The sequence below is a fragment of the Chlorocebus sabaeus genome, chromosome 13, assembly GCF_047675955.1.
Source record: "Chlorocebus sabaeus isolate Y175 chromosome 13, mChlSab1.0.hap1, whole genome shotgun sequence".
NCBI classification, from domain to species: Eukaryota; Metazoa; Chordata; class Mammalia; order Primates; family Cercopithecidae; genus Chlorocebus; species Chlorocebus sabaeus.
The window spans coordinates 63,327,372-63,348,039 of NC_132916.1; the positions used below are offsets into that span (position 1 = coordinate 63,327,372).

Below are 20,668 nucleotides of genomic sequence, written 5' to 3' on the forward strand. Positions count from 1 at the left end.
GTAGTCTTCAATCTGGGCGATACAAGGGTTCAATCCTTACAAGTAAACTGTTTATAAAATTTGAGGTTCTAGAACTTCCTTGCAAATTCTGTACCTTGTGTACATTTAAATACTGGTGTGATGAAAGAATGTGAGCTTTAAAGTTACTTAGACGTTAATTTGAATCCCCGTTATGCCCCCGCTTAGCTTTGTGTTCATGCACGTTTACTCAGGTTGGGTTTTTTTTTTTTTTTGTAATCTAGAAAATGAGGTCAGTAACCAAGTTGGTAGTGGTTATATGGGGAGTAAGTAAAAAAGGGCGTATAGGATGCTTAGCACAGGCCGGGCGCAGTGGCTCACGTCTGTAATACCAACACTTTGGGAGGCTGTGGCAGGTGGATCATTTGAGGTCAGGGGTTCAAGACCCAGCCTGGCCAACATGGTGAAACCCCACCTCTACTAAAAACACATACACACAAATTAGCTGGACATGTTGGTCGGCTCCTGTAATCCCAGCTACCATGGAGCCTGAGACACAAGACTTGCTTGAACCCAGGAGGCAGAGGTTGCAGTGAGTCGAAATTGCGCCACTGCACTCTAGCCTGGGCGACAGAGCAACACTCTGTCTCAAAAAAAAAAGAGAGAGAGAGAGAGAGATGTCTATTACAAGAGCTGACACCAGCAATGCTCAGTAAACATTCATTTCATCACCTTTTAAAAACAGCTTTATTGAAACAATAATTCATGTCATAAAATATACCCCTTTAAAGTGTACAATTCAGTGATTGTTAGTAGATTCATAGAGTTATATACCTATCACTGTGATCTATCTAATTCTAGAACATTTTCATCACCCTAAAAAGAATCCCATTGACAGTCACTCCTTGTTCCCCAAGCCCCTCAGCCTTTGGCAGCCACTAACCTCCTTTCCAGCTCTCTGGATTTTCTATTCTAGACATTTTGTATAAATGGAATCATACAATACGTGGCCTTTTGTGACTGGTTTCATTTACTTAGCATGATGTTTTCAAGAATTTAAGCTTCATCCATGTGATTGCATGTACTTCATTTCTTTTTTTGGTTGAATCATACTCCATGGTATGGATAGAACACATTTTGCTTATTTATAGCTCGGTTACCTTTGTGTTGCAGAAGATGCTCATGCTTCTGTCTCCTTGTTTCCAGGCCACAGAAATAAGCACCTAATTGGGGGAGGGGAGGAGAGGACTTATTGAATATTTTTCAAATTTTGATTTTAATAATTTTTGGCTTTCTGAATTCAAAGTATTTTGATCAGTTTATTTAATTGGTCTTTTTAATACCCCTTTTAAAAATTACAGCGTCACGGAGGAAACTTCATTTGGGTTGTGAGAATAGGGATTTAAGGGGAAAAGGTAGTACTCTAGGGTCTAACAGAGTGAAAGGATACTTTGTCATGTGAAATTTTTCTTGGATTGGTCCTGAGATAGAGTAAAGCAAAAAGCTGGTTCCTGTGGGTTGGGACAGAGCAGTGGATTGACCTTGTTTATTCACTTGGTTCATTTGCCCTTTGTGTCACAGGGCCCCAGATGGGTCCCAGGTAGTGAAATATTAGCTTATCTAATTTGTATCCTTTCACACTCCTTAAACACATATCCAGGGCAACAGGAAAAAATGCGGTGCCTGTATTAGAATAAAATTTAGGGCCTGGTTTGGTGACAGGCACCAGTACTTTCAGCTACTCTGGTGGCTGAGGCAGGAGGATTGCTTGAGCCTAGGAGTTCTAGGCTATAGTGCATGATGATGATTTTACTGGCATACAGATGAAAAAGAAAAATATATTTGAAATCAAAATAAAAATACAGCGCACAATGATGTTGCTGTGCTGCCTAGGCTATAGTGCACTCCAGCCTGGGCAGCATAGCAAGATCCCATCTCTCATAAGAAACTTTACTAGAATGAAACTTTTTTATTACATAGATGTTGCTTATTCATTGTAGAAAAAATTGAATTACAGATGATTTTTAAAACTACCAGAGCAAACCATTTAACCTATTTGTGTACATACTCCCAGATTTCTTAAACATGTTGCAAAAAAAATAAATCGTACCATTCTGGTGGTTTTCTAAGCTGCTTTTTATACGTAATGTATTGTGAGCATCTTTTCATGGCCATAACTATTACATACAAAAGAAAAAAAAACAGGCTTCACAATAAATACTTAAAAGACATTTTGACCAGAAACTAATGAGGAAGGGTTTTTTGGTTTTGTTTTTGCGATTTTGTTTTTGTACCTCCTGTATAATGCTGAACTTGGTAATTCTGCAGTAAATATTAACATTTTCTCAGGATCTGCTGAAGATGAACATGACAACAAATAAGAAACTCCACTTTCCTCAGCACAGCCTTAATTAACATCGCTGGCTTTGTTTGAGATCAAGCAAATGTTGGCTTCAGTGTCCGAGTCTCTTCTTGGGGTCCCACGGCCTTGGGTCTAGCACCTCTGCTGGACACCTCGTAGGGCTTCCGAGACGTGCCGCGACCCACAGGACCCCACGAAAGCTTTTTCCCACGGCAAGCTCCCTGGGGACGGGGAAAGGAGCCGGGACCCGAACCTAGCTGGCCTCGCGCTGCGACTGCGGAGAGAAGGGCGGTGGCCCGCACGGGGCGGGCGGCTCTGCACACTGCAGCTGGGGAGGTCCAGGTCTGCCGCTGGGGCGGGGTGGCGGCTCAGTGTTGTTGGGTCCCTATGGAGATGACCCTGTCCCTGCCCCACCCCTCTCCGGAGCTGCGTGCCGGTGAGGGCGCACTCGATTTTCACTGCACGGTTTCAAGAGAAGACAGCCGCCACCATGCCGGGCCTCATGGCCACTTCCCAGAGGTAAAGCCCGTGGCTTCTGAGCCGCTCCTCTTTTTCTTGGGGCCGCCCGGGGCACATCGCCTGGGCCAGCTTAGTTTCCCAGTGCAGCCGCCCAGGAAGACCCTAAGCAGCGCTGAGGGGCGCAGGGCTCTCCCTCCGGGACCCTGGAGTCTGTTAGCAGCTTAGGAATTAACCAAGACTCTCAAGAGGCTCTGGGGAGGAACAAAATCCGCGCGTAGGGTAGGGTTTGCATCGGGCCATGGCAAATAAACTCTTACCTCCTCCAGAGAACTGATTTGGGATCGAAGTAAAGTTCTTGAGCACTTTGGAAAACGCTGATTTTCATAGGCCTTCTTCCTTCTGACAGTTCTTGCCCCCTTTCCTCCTTATGGGGTCCAAAAATGTAGGCAGTAGGGTGGGGGCTGGGTTGGGGGAATGAAGGAGAAATACAAAAAATCTACTGTGAATACAGGTCGTGGTTATAAGGATAGCTCTAAGAGTGAATATGCTAAGATTTGACGAACAGGATAAATAAAACAGTGGTACTTTAAAATATTTACCGATTTAAAAATACCGATGCTGTGCTTATTAATAAACTTTGCATATGTATCAGAACAGAATATCCTGACATCATCAGTATTAAAGTTCACTGCAACCCATGCAACTGTATGCAAGCCCGCTACAGTCTGTTCTGCAGGAACTGACATTTGTGCTCCACAGAAACCTCAAAAATCATGCTCTAAAAACAATTATTTCAGTGGGAGGAAGAAGGGTTAAGGACTTGGAAGTTTTATAGCAACAGTTGCATCTTGTTTGTTACAGCGTGCTTTAATTTTATAGCTTTAAACTTATAAATCAGTGAGCACATCTACCATTTCAAAATACCAGCACAAGTATGGTATTTTCTGTCACCACCTGTACTATCAATAGCCCGGGTTTCCTCAAAACACGCCATTATTTTCGTTATCCATTGCTTAGTGTGTACTTAATAAAAATTATATACTGGCATGTATCTTTACATGCCCTAAATGTGGAACATTTAACTCAACTGGAATTGTCTTTCATTTCTGCTTTTTCAGCAATCACACTTTTCTTCTACTCCCGTTTTTTTTTTTTTTTTTGTGCAATCTTTAGAACCAGATAACCTTTTTGGAGGCATATTTAAGGAAGTAAATTTTTGATAATCAAAGAAAGGAATCATTGCACAATTTGTATGTGTGAATTGCAGAAGTATGCGAATGTAGGTACATACCTCTGCCAAGGAGCAATGTTTTAATTTCTAAGCCACTCTGTCTACTGTAGTGGAGAAGGACCAGACTAACTTGCATTTCTCCACCTGTGTAACGGATCACCTGTGGAAACACAGTTAATTGACATCATGTGTGATCCCAGTGAGGATTTAGCTCTCTATATGGGCTGGCAATTGTTCAGCCGTTTCATCTTTTAATTGGGCTTTGATTTTTCTGAGAGGGGAAAAAAAAACAACAACAACAAAACTCTCTTTTCTCTTTACTCTCACACACTCCATACTGCCCTTCACCTCTTGTCACCAAAATGTATGGGAATTTCTTCCCACTGACAACTAATTCTCCAGTGGCCACCAACTCTATGTCCTATAATTTAACCCAGCTCTGTCATTGTGTACCTGGAGTTAGTGTCAGATCCCATAGGTTAAGGGCTCAGTCCCAAAAGACTGTCCCCCATTTCAAATGCCAATCACAAGTCCCAGGTTGTGACTATATGTTGTTTATGATTAACCAACCAGTTACAAATCTGGGTTCCCACAAGCCCCTCCTCCGGTTTGATTACTTTGCTAGAGTGACTCACGGAATTCAAGGAAACACTTTACTTATGTTTGCCCATTTACTATAGAGGATATTACAAAGGACACAGATGAATAGCCAGATGGAAGAGATGCCCAGAGAAAGGTATGTGGGCAAGGGTATGGAACTTCCATGCCTTCTCAGCCCCTCCATATGTTCAGCTATCTCAAACATCCCTGAATCTTGATTTTAATGGAGGATTCATTCATAGGCACAATTGATGATATCATTGGCCATTTGGTGATCACTCAACTTGAGCCCTTTTCTCCTCCCCAGAGGTCACAAGATGGAGCTGAAAGTTCCAGCTGCATAATCACATGGTTGGTTTCCCTGGTAACCAACCCCCATCCTAAAGCTATCTAGGGGTTCACCAAGATTCACTTCATCTGAACAAAAGATGTTCCTATCACCCAGGAAATTCCAAGGGATTTTGGAGCTCTGTGTCAGGAACTGGGGTCAAAAACCAAATATTAGAACAAAAGATTATCCTAGCATCCGTATCTACAAGAGTTTTAGGAGCTCTATGTCAGGAACCAGGGACAAAGACCAATATATATATTTTTTATTATTCTACCATATCACAGGTTGTCACACAACAAGCCCCATCCTTCTTTTGACTAAGCATAGAAGTGCCAATGTCAATTTCTGAGTTCCTCATCAATATACCTGTTGTAAAGGATAGTCAGCCACGACATAGAAATGTATTTCCAAATACATCCGTAGCAGTTGTTAAAGCAAACTAAATATGGCCTGAGATGGACTCGGTACTTTTATATTTGAATCCTTGTGGATGAATTGCCACCTAATTTAATAGGTAGACAGGAATGAAAACCTAACTTAGGAGTACGTGCCTGTAACAATCGCTGAGTCTTGACCAATCCCAGGAGCCATACTTCAACCACTCATACACGGCTGAGGGTTCAGACTGTGTTCAAATAAGGCAAATGCTGGGCTGTAACCCATCCAGCTGTTCCTGTACCTCATTTCTGATTTCTGTACATCACTTCACTTTTTTGTCTATAAATTTGTTCTGACCACAAGGCACCGCTGGAGTCTCTCTGAATCTGCTGTGATTCTGGGAGCTGCCTGATTCGCGAATCGTTCATTGCTCAATTAAACTCCTTTAAATTTAATTCAGCTGAAGTTTTTCTTTTAATACCGTTTTATATTCAAGTTAAACTTACACTTCAGGAAAAAAATCTAGTATAATTTTGAAACTTGATAGCCAATTACCACCTGTGTAACCTTGGATGATTTTCTGATTTTCTTTTATTTTTTCTGAGTCAGCGTCTCACTGTATTGCCCAGGCTGGAATGCAGTGGCACAATCTTGGACCTTGGTTCACAGTAACCTCTGCCTCCTGGGCTCAAGCAGTCCTCCCACTCCAGCCTCCCAACTAGCTAGGACTACAGGCGAATGCCACCACACCTGGTTAATTTTTGTAGAGATGGAGCTTTGCCATATTGGCCAGGCTGATCTGGAACTCCTGAGCTCAAACAATCCACCCACTTTGGCCTCCCAAAATGCCTGGATTACAAGTGTGAGCCACTGCATGCCGACTGGATGATTTTCTCTACCATGTTCTTCTCTTCTATAATCTAACTCCCAGTGTGAATCTGAGGATTCAATGAGCCAGTGTACGGGGGAAGAGATTTTCTAGTGCTGTGCCAGTCAGTGTAGACACTCAAACAAAAATTAAGATGTTAAATACAATATTTACTACACATCCCCCTCCTCATTTTGATCTTGTTACTTAGCACGTTTGTTGGATCCAGTTACAAATGAGGAAAGACACAGATTGGGGTCTTCTGTTTTATTCCCTTCTTGCAACAGACTTTAGAATCATTTAGGCCCTTGCTTTACAGAGTGAGGTAACAAAGGGGCCTCCAGTTTTGCATCACCCACACTGGAGTTTCAATTCGAAGTCAAAAGCTGGGCTGTGAGATGGCAGCCACAACATTCACTTTTCCAGTAGAGACATGCCACTTTGTAGAAGAAAAAGATCATTCTTAAATGATCAAGGAGGCCGGGTGCAGTGGCTCACGCCTGTGATCCCTTGGAGGCCGAGGCAGGCAGATCACGAGGTCAGGAGATCGAGACCATCCTGGCTAACACAGTGAAACCCCGTCTCTACTAACAATACAAAAAATTAGCCAGGCGTGGTGGCAAGGGCCTGTAGTCCCAGCTACTCGGGAGGCTGAGGCAGGAGAACGGTGTGAACCCGGGAGGTGGAACTTGCAGTGAGCCGAGATCACGCCACTGCACTCCAACCTGGGTGACAGAGCGAGACTCTGTCTCAAAAAAAAAAAAAAAAAATCAAGGAAGAACTTCATGGCACAGTATTTTCGCTTCTGTAGAAAAGACACACAAAAAGGCTGAAAAAATGGTTGAGAGTTTGGTTTTATACACTAAGGTTTTGAACCCCTCTTGTATATAGAAGATGATGGTGACTGCTGTATTGTAAACAGAATGCACAATAAGTATTCTTGCCCCAGAATGAATTCTCACCTCAAATGAGTCCCTTAAAATGCTTCCATTTTTTCTAATTTGCTGATGTCATGGAAGAATAATCTGTCAAATCTATATTTAATTCAATTCTAAGCTTATTTTACCATATGACTTATTAAACATAATGATGGAAATTGCTAGTAAGATCACAGACTTGATAAATTGTCACAGTTGTGACACAGTTGTCAAATCCTAATCGTGAAGGAATTTGTTTTTTTCTTACTAATAACTTGCTTTTTTATCCCCTGAATTTGGAAAATTAGCAGATGCATGTCTCTGTTTCTGCTGCTATAATAAAACCTGAGACTGGTAATTTATAAGCAATAGGAATGTATTTCTCACAGTTCTGGAGGCTGGTAAATCCAAGGTCAAGGTGCTGACAGGTCTGGTTGGCTGGTGAGGGCTGCTCTCTGCTTCCAAGAGGACGCCTTGTTGTTGCATTCTCCGCAGGGGAGGAATGTCTGCCCTCACATGGCAGAAGGTGGAAGGGCAAGTGAGGTGAACGCTGTGTGAAGCCTTAAAAGGATCTGAATTCCAGCTCACAAGGGAAGGAGCCCTCATGACCTATCTCTTAAAGGCCCAACCTCTTCATATCATTACGTTGGCCATTAAGGTTCAAAACCTGATATTTGGAGGTGACACATTCAAACCATAGCAGTTATGGTTTGAACTGCAATTATAGAACAATTATCCATTTATTCATTCAGCAAATACTTGCCGAATACCTATTCTGTGGCAGACACTATGGGGAGGAAGCTTCTAAAATGGCTCCCAATAACCTCAGCTTCCTGGTCTTTATGCCTTATGTGAATCCCCTTCCCTTAGATGTGGCCTAGATGCCTATAATGCAGGAGTTGACAAACTTTTTCAGTAAAGGCCCAGATAATACATATTTTTTGCTTTCTGAGCCATATGGTCTTTTTCCCGATTACTTAATTTCATTGTAGCCAAAAAGGCAGCCACAGAGGCCAGGTGTGGTGGCTCACATCTGTAATCCCAGCACTTTGGGAAGCTGAAGTGGGCAGACTGCCTGAGGTCAGGAGTTCGAGACCAGTCTGGCCAACATGGTGAAACCCTGTCTCTACTAAAAATACAAAAAACATTAGCCAGGTACGGTGGCATGCACCTGCAATCCCAGCTACTCGGGAGGCTGAGGCAGGGGAATTGCTTGAACCAGGGAGGTGGAGGTTGCAGTGAGCCAAGATCATGCCATTGCACTCCGGCCTGGGTGACAGAGAGAGACTCCGTCTCAAAAAAGAAAAAAAAAAATTCTCTGGTAAGTAGATGAAGAAAAATACTGAATAAATATGGAAACAATAAGAAAACAAGAGACTCATAAGTGAAATTTACTAAAGAAAAGCAACCACAGACAATACATAAATAAATGAGATTGTGTGTATCCCAGTTACACTTTATAAAATCTGGTGGTGGGCCAGATGTGGCCTGCTGACTGTGGTTGCTAAACCCCTGTTCTGATTAATCAAAAAGTGATAGTGTGTTACTTGTCACTTCTGAGGTTACGCCACGCAAGGGCTCTGGCTTCCATCTTGCCTGCCCGCTCTTACTCTCTTGCTCGCTCTGAACTATAAAGAGGCCCACATGGGAGGGGAGCCTCTGGCCAACAGCCAGCGAAGAACTGAGTCTCTCATTCCAACAGTTTAGGAGGAACTGTATCCCACCAACAACCACTTACGTGAGCTTGGAAGTTAATTCCCCAGTCCAGCTGTGGCATCCTCAGCTGACACTTGGATAGTGAGAGACCCTAAGCTGGGGGACCCAGCTAAACTATGTCTACACTCATCACTCATAGAAACCGTGAGATAATAAGTGTTTGTTATTTTAAGCCATCGAGTTTTGGGACAATTCGTTATACAGCATTAAATAAACAGTATGATAACCCCATTAGATAATCAATACACACTATGATAGTCTCCATATAACAATGAACGAAGGAAAATGCTGGATATTATTTTCCCCTCTTGGAGATTCAGTGTGAACATTAAGCATATTAAAACATCCAAAACATCCTACAGAAAAGAAATAAGTTTAATATCTCAATCATTTAATCACAGATCCTGTTTTCTGGGGAAATAGTTATTAATATCTTATGGCACTACTATTTGGAGCAATGTAAAATGCTAGAATAAGAAAAGAAAGTATTCCATTAAAGAAGTAGTAATTGTCAGCCTGCCATTTCTCCCTGGGTTGACTAGCTAGTCAACAAAATTAGTATCTTCACATAATCAAAATAATCTGAGGCAGGCAGTGCACGGTGTCTCACACCTGTAATCCCAGCACTTTGGGAGGCCGAGATGGGCGGATCACTTGAGGCCAGGAGCTGGAGACCAGCCTGGTCAACATGGTGAAACCCCATCTCTACTGAAAATACAAAAATTAGCCAGGCGTGGTGGTGTGCATCTGTAATCCCAGCTACTCAGGAAGCTGAGGCAGGAAAATCACTTGAACCCAGAAGGCGGACCTTACAGTGAGGCGAGATTGTACCACTGTACTCCAGCCTGGGCAACACAGAGAGACTCTATCTCAAAATAAATAAATAAATAAATAAATAAATAAATAAATAATGATAATAATCCTGAGCCAGGAGCAGTTGGTCATGCCTATAGCCCCAGCTACCCGGGAGGCTGAGGCCAGAGAATCCCTTGAGGCAGAAATTTGAGGCTGCAGTAAGCCATGATTGTGCCGAAGCACTCCAGTCTAAACAATACAGTGAAATCCCAACTGTAAAAAACTAAAGGAAAGAGAAAAAGAAAATAATCCTGTCCAAAGTTGTACATATATGCATGTACACACACACACATAATATACTATACTATGCTCACATATTTAAGCCCACCAGCAGAGACAGCGACTATTCTTTCTGTAATGTTCAGCTCATTATATAACTCAGTAATCCCTTAACACAGAGTGTAATAAGAATTTTGAGAACTTGCTAAATAAAAATCCCATATGTTGGCTCTTGGAGGGATTTCATGTAACAACAGCTGGGCATCTTATGAAACTAAGAATTTGTTTTCATTCAGTGTTGATTCAGAAGGAGGTATTTAATTTCCCACATTGCCAAGAGGTTTTTATCTGAACAACACATTATAATATAGTTTACCAAGACACATCACTGTCTTGCTTTACACATGAGGAAACTGAGGCCCAAATAGTAAATCACTTGTAAAGCTTTAATTTTGGGGAGTCAGAGCAGAGATCCAAATCTAGTGCTCTCTCTGCCATGCTGCTCGTCTGTAACATTTCTAAAATTGTTCCTAATATGCTGCATGCCTAATATATTCATTGAAAAAAAATGTGCTGCTTCTCTTGAAATGTAATAAGAGCAGAGGCACTGCAAATGTCTTATTCTAGAATTATTTTGACTCTTCAATAAAGTTTCTTCAGCTACACCAAGCCACGTTGTACTCTCTCTTCTTGGAACTTATAGCAATAGAGGGTTGCTTAGAAACTTAGAAGTTTGTGATGCTTGAATCCCAGCTAGAAAATCACTGACAAGTGGTTGTCCACCTTAAGTTTTACCAACTCCAGTAATGGACATAATCTCTGGAGACAGCTAGAGCTGTGGAGTGATTTTCTTCCCACTTAGATTGAGCCAAAATCTTCTTCTCTGACATCATCGACTGTTCCTAATTTTGTCTTCTGGGGATTCACAGACCATGTGTAATTGATTTTATATATATGAAAAAACTTTCTATAGTTGATGTGTGTGTGTATATAGTGTGAGAAAGGGGTCCAATTTCTTTTCTTTTTTAAAACAGATAATCCATTTTCTATAAATGAAACTATCCACCCTTCCCCTTCTGATTCGTCATCTAACAAGTGCCCCTGTATACCTGGGTCTGTTTTGGAGTTTCTCTTCTGTTCCACAGGTTTTGTTGTCTGTCCCCAAACTAATATTTTTATCATCTTATTACTACAGCTTTATAGTTAGTCTTGGTATCTAGAAACACATCTCGCTTCCTTGTTTATTCAGACTGTCTTGACTGGTTTTGGCCCTTTAAAGTTCCATAAATATTTTAGAATCAGCTTTGAAGTTTTACACACACACACACACACACACCCCCCACAATATCTCTTGTTGCTGAGCTTGCGTTGAATCTGTAGATCAAGTTGAGGCAGTTAATCTCTTCACTCTACTGAGTCCTCTAATCCATGAATAAGACATCTCTCTCCATTTATTTAGGACTTTAAAAGTATTTTTCAATAAAATTTTATAATTTTCTTCATAAAGTTGGCACTCTTAATTTTTTCTAGGTACTCAGTAGTACTTGATATTATCGTGAATGATATCATTTTATAAACTTGATTGAAATATAGGACATAGAAAAACATGCAGATCATGAGTGTAGCATTCAATGCGTCACAGCATACGGGAAGTGTAGAGCTCCCTCTCTACATCAGCACCAGCATGCAGAATAACCTCTTGCGTCCCCTCCCAATCATTACCCTCTCTTTCCTCCCCAGAGGTAAACCTTATCTTGACGTCTAACACTACAGGGTAGAACTTTGGTAAATGAACCCATGCCACATGTATTATTTTATTCCCAGCTTCCTCTGTGTAACGTACTCTGTGTGTGATTCATCCTTACTGTTTTGTGTAGCAGCAGACTACATTTATACTATACATTTATGTATAGTATTCTAATGCATGAATGCATGACAGTAGATTTATCCACTGCACTACTGGTGGATGCTGGGTTGTCTCCAGTTTGGAGCTATCCAGTGCAGCTGTGCATATTCTTGGTGATATATTTTAGTCCACATGTATATTTTTTCCAGTTGGGTCAAGTTTGGCATTATTCTGGAAATAACGCCAAATAGTTTTTCAAAGTACATATACCAATTTGTACTTTCACCAACTGTGTGAGAGCTCTGGATGCTCACCAACACATGGCTTTGTCAGTCTGTTCTGGATAACAAACCATTCCAAAGTTCAGTAGCTTGAAATAGGAAACGTGTTATTTTTCACAATTCTGTGGGTAGGCTGGCCTCAGCTGGGCAGTTCTTATGCTTTGTGTGTTGGGGGCTGGGGTGATTCATGTGGTTGCACTCACCTGGAAGCTTAGTTGGAATATCCAAGATGACTTCATTTGCACATTTGGTGCTTTGACAGCGGTGGCTGAAACAGCTGGAGGCTGGCTCGAGCTCTCTCCATATGGTCTCCTGTCATCCAGTATCCCAGCCCAGGCTTATTTACATGGCAGCTGGATTCCAAGAATGCAAAAATAGAAGCTGCAAGTCTTCTTAAGGTCCATGCCCAGAAGTCACACATTATCACTTCCACAATATCCATTGGTTAAAAGAAGCCAGTGCTAGTGCAGATTGATTCAAGGAGAGGGAGAAGAATAGACTCCACCTTTTGATAGAGAACCGGTATGTGGGTACAGGGATGGGAGCAATTGTTCCTGGCCATGGGCACAGACAATATACCATGTTCCTCCTTCTGGCCACAATTCATACTTGCAGCACACAAAATACATTTATTTCACACCAAGACACCACCATAGTGTCTTCCAATTGTGGTATGGGGCTTGAAGCCCAGTCTCTTGTGATCTCCATCAGGTCCAGTTGCAAATGAGAGGTTCATCACTCCTGTCAATCTGGAGACCTGTGAGCTCAAAAGACACGTTATCTGTTTCCCTAGACACCCAGCTTAAAATGGTGGCTTAGAGACTTTTTATTTCAAAATTTCTTGGTCCTTCTTATTTCAAGCTGGCCATGCTTTCATGAGAACAAGCCTCTTGACAATTCTGTGGGCTTTGTATGTATGTAATTGTAATTTATTCTATTAGACAAAAGCTATATCCACAAGTCTCTTTGAGATAGGTCCTTTTCTGCTTTGGGCTATGGATTGGGGTGCTATGGGACAAACACTTTAAGATTCTTTAAAACTCTTTTATAGTTGACCCTTGACCAATGTGGGAGTTAGAGGCACATATCCCCTGTGCAGCTGAAAATTCACGCCTTTTTTTTTTTTTTTTTTTTTTGAGATGGAGCCACGATCTGTCCCCCAGGCTAGAGTGCAGTGGTGAAATCTCAACTCACTGCCACCTCCGCCTCCTGGGTTCAAGCGATTCCCCTGTCTTGGCCTCTCGAGTAGCTAGGATTACAGGTGCCCACCACCACGCCCAGCTAATTTTTATATTTTTAGTAGAGATGGGGTTTTGCCATGTTGGCCAGGCTGGTCTCAAACTCCTAACCTCAGGTGATCTGCCCACCTCAGCCTCCCAAAGTGCTGGGATTACAGTCGTGAGCCACTGCACCTGGCCATGCGTAACTTTTGACTCCCCCAAAACTTAACTAGTAATAGCCTACTGTTGACTGGAAGCCTTACTGATAACACAGCCGATTAATGTATAATGTATGTTATGCGTATTATATTCTGTTTTCTCTCAATGAAGTAAACTAGAGAAAAGAAAATGTTATTAAGAAAATCATAAGGAAGACAAAATATATTCACTGTTCATTAAGTGGAAGTGGATCATCACAAAGGTCTTCATCCTCATCATCTTCATGTTGAGTAGGCTGAGGAGGAAGAGAGAGAGGAAGGGTTGGTCTTGCTGTCCCAGGGGTAATTTTTGTTTTCTTTTACCCTACTAATGGTTGTATTTTTTTTTAGAGACAGGGTTTTGCCATGTTGCCCAAGCTTGTCTCAAACTCCTGAGCTCAAGCAATTTGCCTGTCTGAGCCTCCCAAAGTGCTAGGATTATAGGCATGAGCCACCGGACCCAGCCTAGATATTCTTTGTCATTAAAATTTGCCCCAAGACTAAACAGATTTTTTAAGTTAATTCATATCTCTCACCTTGGACAGCTAAAGGAGCCAATCAGCACTTTCTACATCCTGCTCAGAATTTCTTTAGCCAGGTCTATAAATTCATTGACACATTTTCTATCCTCCACATTAGTGCAGGTAACAGTGTTACTAAACTTTCCACTGCTACATAATGCCAGTCATCTTCTGACTAGCCTTTCTCTAGACTCCACTACACCATCTCCTCCACACCCTTTTAATTTCCACTTGCTTCCCAGTCCCAACGCCAGTATCGTATGTTTTAAGTTATATTATAGCAATACTCTACTGCCAGGTACCAATTTTTTTTTGTTATTGCTGGATATCAAACCATCCCAAAATTTAATGGTTTCAAACAATAATAATTTATTATTTCTCATAGTTGTGAGGGTGTGCTGGGTCCAGCTGGGCAGTTGTTATACCACATGTGTTACTGACTGGAGCCATCCTATCCCACTGCTCTACAGTGCCATCCTTGTCATAGGTCAAGTGTCCATATGTATGTGGGTCTGTTTCTGGAATAATTGCTCTGTTCCATTGGTTTATTTGTTTATTCTTGTGCCAATATCTCATGCTGTTATTTACACTAGCTTTATAACAAGTCCTGATATCAAGTCGAGTAAGTCCAACCACTTTGTTCTTTTTAAAGTTGTCTTTGCTAGTCTTGACCCTTTGCATTTTCATACACATTTTATAATCAGTTTGTCACACACACACCCCCCACACTTGCTGGGTTTTCATGAGACTGTATTGAGTAATAGATTAATTTAGAAGAATCAATATCTTCACAGATGTATACTCTTCTTTAGGTCTTGAAAAATTTTGTCTGGATAAAATTTTTAGTATTCTATGTGGAATACTTGTCCCACCTTGATTTATATTGGATTTTGTTTTTGTTTTTGTTTTGGAGACAGGGTCTCATTCAGTTGCCCAGGCTGGAGTGCAGGGATAAGATAACAGCTCAGTAAAACTTCAACCTCCCAGGACTCAAGCGATCCTCCCACCTTAGCCTCCGGAGTAGGTGGGACTACAGGCATGCACCACCATTCCTGGCTAATTTTCTTTAAAAAATTTTGTAGACACATGGTCTTGCTATGTTGCACAGACTAGTCTCAAACACTCAGACCCAAGCAATCCTCCTGCCTCTGCCTATATTGGATTTTTAAATGCTGTTATAAATGATATGTTGTTGCTTATTAAATGTTGTTAGCATACAGAAAAACAATTGATTTCTGTATGTAAGCCTAGTGTGCAGCAACCTTGCCAAGCTTGTGAATTTATCTATAGATTCTTTAATATTTTCTACATATAATTATGATAATTATGTTTGTAATACATAATGACAATTTAATTTTTCCTTTTTTTTTTTTGAGACAGTGTCTCACCTCATCACACAGGCTGGAGTGCAGTGGCGCAATCTCAACTCACTGCAACCTCTGCCTCCCAGGTTCAAGCAATTCTCCTGCCTCAGCCTCCCGAGTAGCTGGACTACAGGCATGCACCACCACGCCCAGCTACTTTTTGTATTTTTAGTAGAGATGGGGTTTTGCTATGTTGGCCAGGCTGGTCTCAAACTCCTGGCCTCAAGTGATCCACTGCCTTGGCCTCCCAAAGTGCTGGGATTACAGGCGTGAGCCACCGCGCCTGGCCTATTTTTTCCTTTTAAATTATTAAACATTTTACTTTATTTTATTGGTTTATCACATTGGAAAGACCCTCCAGAATAATGTTAAATAAAGACAGTGGTAGTGAACAGAGAGAAAGTTTTATGATTTTACCATTAGTGTCATGTCTGCTATAGGTTATTGTATTTGTCCTTATTCAGATTAGGAAATTCCTTTCTAGTCCTGGTTTGCTGAGATCTTTTTGTCATGAACGGGTATTGAGGTTTATCAGAAACACTTTTTGGGCCAGCTGCAGGGCTCATACCTGTAATCCCAGCACTTTGGGAGGCCAAGGCATGGTGGTACGTGCCTGTGGTCCCAGCTAAGGCTGAGGTGGGAGGCTTGCATGAGTCCAGGAGGTTGAGGCCTCAATGAGCTAAGATCAAGCTACTGCACTCCAGCCTGGGCAACAGAGCAAGACCCTTTCCAAACAAACAAAAAGAAAACTTTTTGTATATACTGAGATTATCATATAATTTTCTCTCTTTTTTTCTTTTGTTCATAATGAGAAGTACATTGATTTTGTAATGTCAAACAAAATTTACATAAATCCAACTTGCTGGTGATATATGATCTTTTTTATATACTACTGAGTTTGGTGTTCTAATTTTTGGTAGGATTTATGCATCTATATTTATGGTAGTATGCTTGTAATATTTCTTTCTTGTAAAGTCCTTGGGTTTTGGTGTTAAGATTATACAAAGGTTATACCAACTTCATAAAAGAACTTGGGAATCATTCCCACTTTTTTTGTTCTCTGGAAGATTTTGTGTAACTGTAATTTCTTCCTTGAATGTTTGGTAGATACAGAAATCAGTTCCAGGAGTAGGATGTTGCCGTAACAACAGCAACACATTCTATATTATGTGGCATTCCAGTCTGACAGCATGAAATTGTTGTGGAAGACCTGAAAAGATGGCAATCCATGTGATGCAGTGGGAAAAAGTTGTAAAACTATAGCCTGGAATAGATTAAAGGGCATATTATATACCTAATAAGTTTGTACTGTATGCAAAGAGGTAGAAAATGAATGCTATTAGAATGAGTTTATTACTACAGGCCACATTTGCCAAAGTACTAGAAGAGATAGAGGAGCTCAGAAAATATTTGGCTGGTTTGCAAGCAGGAATATAAAAGAATTCAGAGAGTCTCAAAACTCAGCACAGTTGGAAGGAATAACTGATTCACATCTTCAACTAGTAAAGAAAAAACTGAGAAGACCTTTGAGCAATAAATGATGCTGAAAACTATGCCTATTGGTAAGGACCAGTCAAAAGTATGGTTGTCACACCATTTTTAGGATCTCTGAATGGAACAAGGTGGTACCCAGCCAATACTTTGAGTTGGAAAAACATCTCAAGGAAGGAAGACATAGGGTTTGGCTTTTTCTAAGGAAGCTTGATAGGCTCAAAATATCTACAGTGAGAGAGAGAGAAAAAAAAAGGTCTCTAAATAATTGTGGCACATGGCACTGCTTAGAATCAAATACATAATTTAGGATAATTTTGAGAAGTTGACATTGTCAAAGGAATCACTGGCATGGTCTAAAAGAGAATGTGATTGTTGGAGACAAAATGATCAATGGGCCCCAGTCTTCTGTAGCTGCATTTCAGGATTGCTATGAATCCTTTCATATGTCATCCTTCTTTAAGAATGGGACTATCTATTGCAGTTATCTTTTCCTTGTTCTACCAGGATATATATTGTTTACAGAGGCAAGGGCCAGATAACTTATCTTTTTAGTTCAAAGGTATTTAGATCAAAGGGAGCTATACCTGTATCTACAGAGAGACCTTGTGAATCGTTCTTAGCTCATGAGCTCTGTGCTAAAAATATTGATGAGATGGAACTTTGGGGTTGTTTTCCTTAAAAATGTGTGTTCTGCATATGGGAAAGGAAAGGAACTGACCCAAAGGGTAAACTATGATAGGCTATATTACTATTCATGCTGTCATCTAATCCTCTCCCCTTGAGTGTGGCCTGGACCTGGTGACTTGCTTTTAACCAATAGTATATAGTGAAAGTGATGGGATATCCCTTCTGAGGTTAGGTTACAAAGAGACTGTGGCTTCCCTCTGGTGTGCCCTCTCTTGCTTTCTCATTTGCTCACTGTGATGGAAGCCTGCTACCATGGGAGATGCCCTATGGAGAGAACCATGTAGCAAGGAAGGCAAGGGAGGCCTCCAGCCAACAGCTGGTGAGCACTGCAGTCTTCAGTCCAACAGAGCATGAGGAATGGAATCCTACCAACAACCACATGAATGAGCTGCAGGGCCTTCAGTGATACTGCAGTCCCTGCAAACACCTCGACTGTAGCCTTATAAGAGCCCTTGACACAGAGGTACTGGTTATGAACTGAAATGTATCCCCTTTCCCCACAAATTCATATGTTGAAGTCTTCACCCCGATCATTATTGTATTTGCAGATAGTGCCTATAAGGAATAAAGGTTAAACAAGGTCATGGGGCTTTAATCTGACAGAACTGATGTCCTTATAAGAAGAGACCAGGTGCAGCTCGCATCTGTAATCCCAGTGTTTAGGGAAGCTGAGGTGGGAAGAACCCTTGAGCCCAAAAGTTTACAGTTACAGAAAGCTATGATTTTTATTTTTTATTTTTGAGATGGAGTCTCGCTGTCACCCAGGGCTGGCTCACAGCAACCACTGCCTCCGGGTTCAAGTGATTCTCCTGCCTCAGCCTCCCAAGTAGCTGGGATTAGCTGGGATTACAGGTGTGCGCCACTATGCCTGGCTAATTTTTGTATTTTTAGTGCAGACAGGGTTTCATCATGTTGGCCAGGCTGGTCTCAAACTCCTGGCCTCAAGTGATCCACCCACCTCAGCCTCCCAAAGAGCTGGGATTACAGGCGTGAACCACCACGCCCAGCTCAGTGAGCTATGATTGCACCACTACACTCCAGTCTGAGCAACAGAAGCAAGACACTGTCTCAAAAGAAGGAAAAGGAGAAGCAGAAAGAAGAAGCAGAAGAAGGAGGAAGCAAAAGAAGGAGGAAGGAGGAGGAGAAGGAGAAGGAGAAGGAAGGAGAAGGAGAAAGAGAAGAAGAAGAAGCAGCAGCACCAGAGATCTCTGTTTCTGCATGTACATGGAAGAAAGGCCACGTGAGGACACGGTGAGAAGACAGCTGCCTACAAGCCAGGAAGAGAAGCCTCCTCAAACCAACTCTACTGGCATCTTAATCTTGGAATTATAGCCCCTAGAACTATGAGAAAATAAATTTCCACTGTGCAAGTCACCCAGTCTATGGCAGGTTGTTGTTGTAGGAGCCCTGTTAGACTAAGACAGCACCCCGCTAAACTGTGTCTGGATTCTTGAATCACAGAAGCTTTGAAATAAGTGTTTGTTGTTTTAAGCTGAAAATTTTGGGAGTAATTTGCTATGCAGCAATAAATAATACAATAGCCTATTTTGTTTTTCTTTATATTCTCTTTGACCTCTGTCCTGAAAAATGGGCAGGTGGAATATCATCTTCTAGTACTTCAAATTCTTACTTTTGGATAGATGCAGTGGCTCACGCCTGTAATCCCAGCACTTTGAGGGGCCGAGGCGGGCAGATTATTTGAGGTCCGTGAGTTCGAGACCAGCCTGGCCAACATGGTGAAACCTTGTCTCCATTAAAAATACAAAAATTAGCCAGGCATGGTGGTGCGCACCTGTAATCCCAGCTACTCTGGAGGCTGAGCCAGGAGAATGGATTGAACCCGGGAGACGGAGGTTGTAGTGAGCCAAGATCGCTCCACTGCACTCCAGCCTGGACAACAGAGCGAGACTCTATCTAAAAAAAAAAAAAAAAAAAAAAAAAAAAAAAAAAAAAAATTGACAAAATAACAAATTCTTATTTTCCAGGTAAAGAAAAAGTCAACCTCCTTGGCTGATGAATCATGTCAGTTTCTAAGTATCATTTCCTGAAACCTTTCCAGTGCTTCCCATTTTCCCAGCAAAGTAAAAAACAACTTTTGTTTAAATTCAGATTTGGGTGAAAGTAGGTAAGAATAGAATAATTGCAATGATTTGAAGTTCATGGGATTTTTGTGTATATTTGTATGGCTTATCGTATACACAGATGAATTGTATATATACACATGTATACACATGAATTGTTATAATTCTGTCTATGTGTTATATGTGAATTTCTATAATTATATAATTCCTATAAGGACACTAACATATTGGATATTTCTAGGTGATCTTAATTGCACACCTATTGAAATAAACCTGTAGTTTCCAGAAGTGGAAGAAAATTTGCTGAGACGTCAACTGAGGATTCTTCCTGGAGAACTGCGGAGATGGAGAGCTTCCACACAAGATTTAGTGCCTGGACACCTTTTAGCAACAAGTCATTAAATAGACAGGTGAGTTACATACTTTAAAGTAGAACAAGTTTAATTCATAGGGTTAATTTTACTGTGATATATTGGATCTCATTGTTGCCATATTTTTAAAGAAAAACTCTCTAAAGAATTTAGCTTTTGATTCAGTTTAAACAAAAATAAACTTAGCTTTGTCCCAAAGACAGTCTCTTCTCACGCCAGTCCCCATCTCCTACCTTAAGGGAGGCTCCAGATGGCCTCCCTTTCCACTCAGTACCTCCAGGGACAAAATAGAGACCTCCAGGACACACAGTTGCTGGAGACAGGGGAGGATATGAGAAGGTGCTTTTGGTGGTGGAGGCTGGGAGTGTTCATGCATGTGTTCCTGTGTATTTCTGTAGTCCTCTCTCCCCTCCTGTGCCAATTGGATGGTTCCATGTGGCCTGGGGATGCCTCTCCTATTTTAAGGTAATTCAGGAAGTCGTGATGTAATGGCTTATGGTGGCTCTGGCAATAGAGAAGGCGAACTGAGTGCTCAGAGCTCTCACGGGTGCTCTTGTGAGTTCAGCCTCATTCACCGGGAAAGGAGACTAGACCAGGCTGGGGCTAAAGCCTGACCTATGATAAGAACAGTGAGTTTGTTATCTCTATCTGAGCAAAGCTGGACTGAAACCCAGGTTTGGGGGATTCTGGTCCTTAATGTATATCTTCCCTA

The 20,668-nt window shown here is 41.5% G+C and overlaps 1 protein-coding gene across 1 annotated transcript in view; it reads left to right on the forward strand.

Annotated features, from left to right (window-relative positions):
• Positions 1 to 49: 49 nt before the first annotated feature.
• Positions 50 to 20,668, forward strand: part of ECT2L (epithelial cell transforming 2 like) — a 110,066-nt gene continuing 89,447 nt past the window's right edge. The window contains exons 1-2 of the mRNA XM_073022536.1: positions 50 to 2,839; positions 19,827 to 19,995. Coding sequence (XP_072878637.1) covers positions 19,930 to 19,995 — 66 coding nt within the window. The 5' untranslated portion in view covers positions 50 to 2,839; positions 19,827 to 19,929. The remainder of the gene's footprint in view (positions 2,840 to 19,826; positions 19,996 to 20,668) is intronic.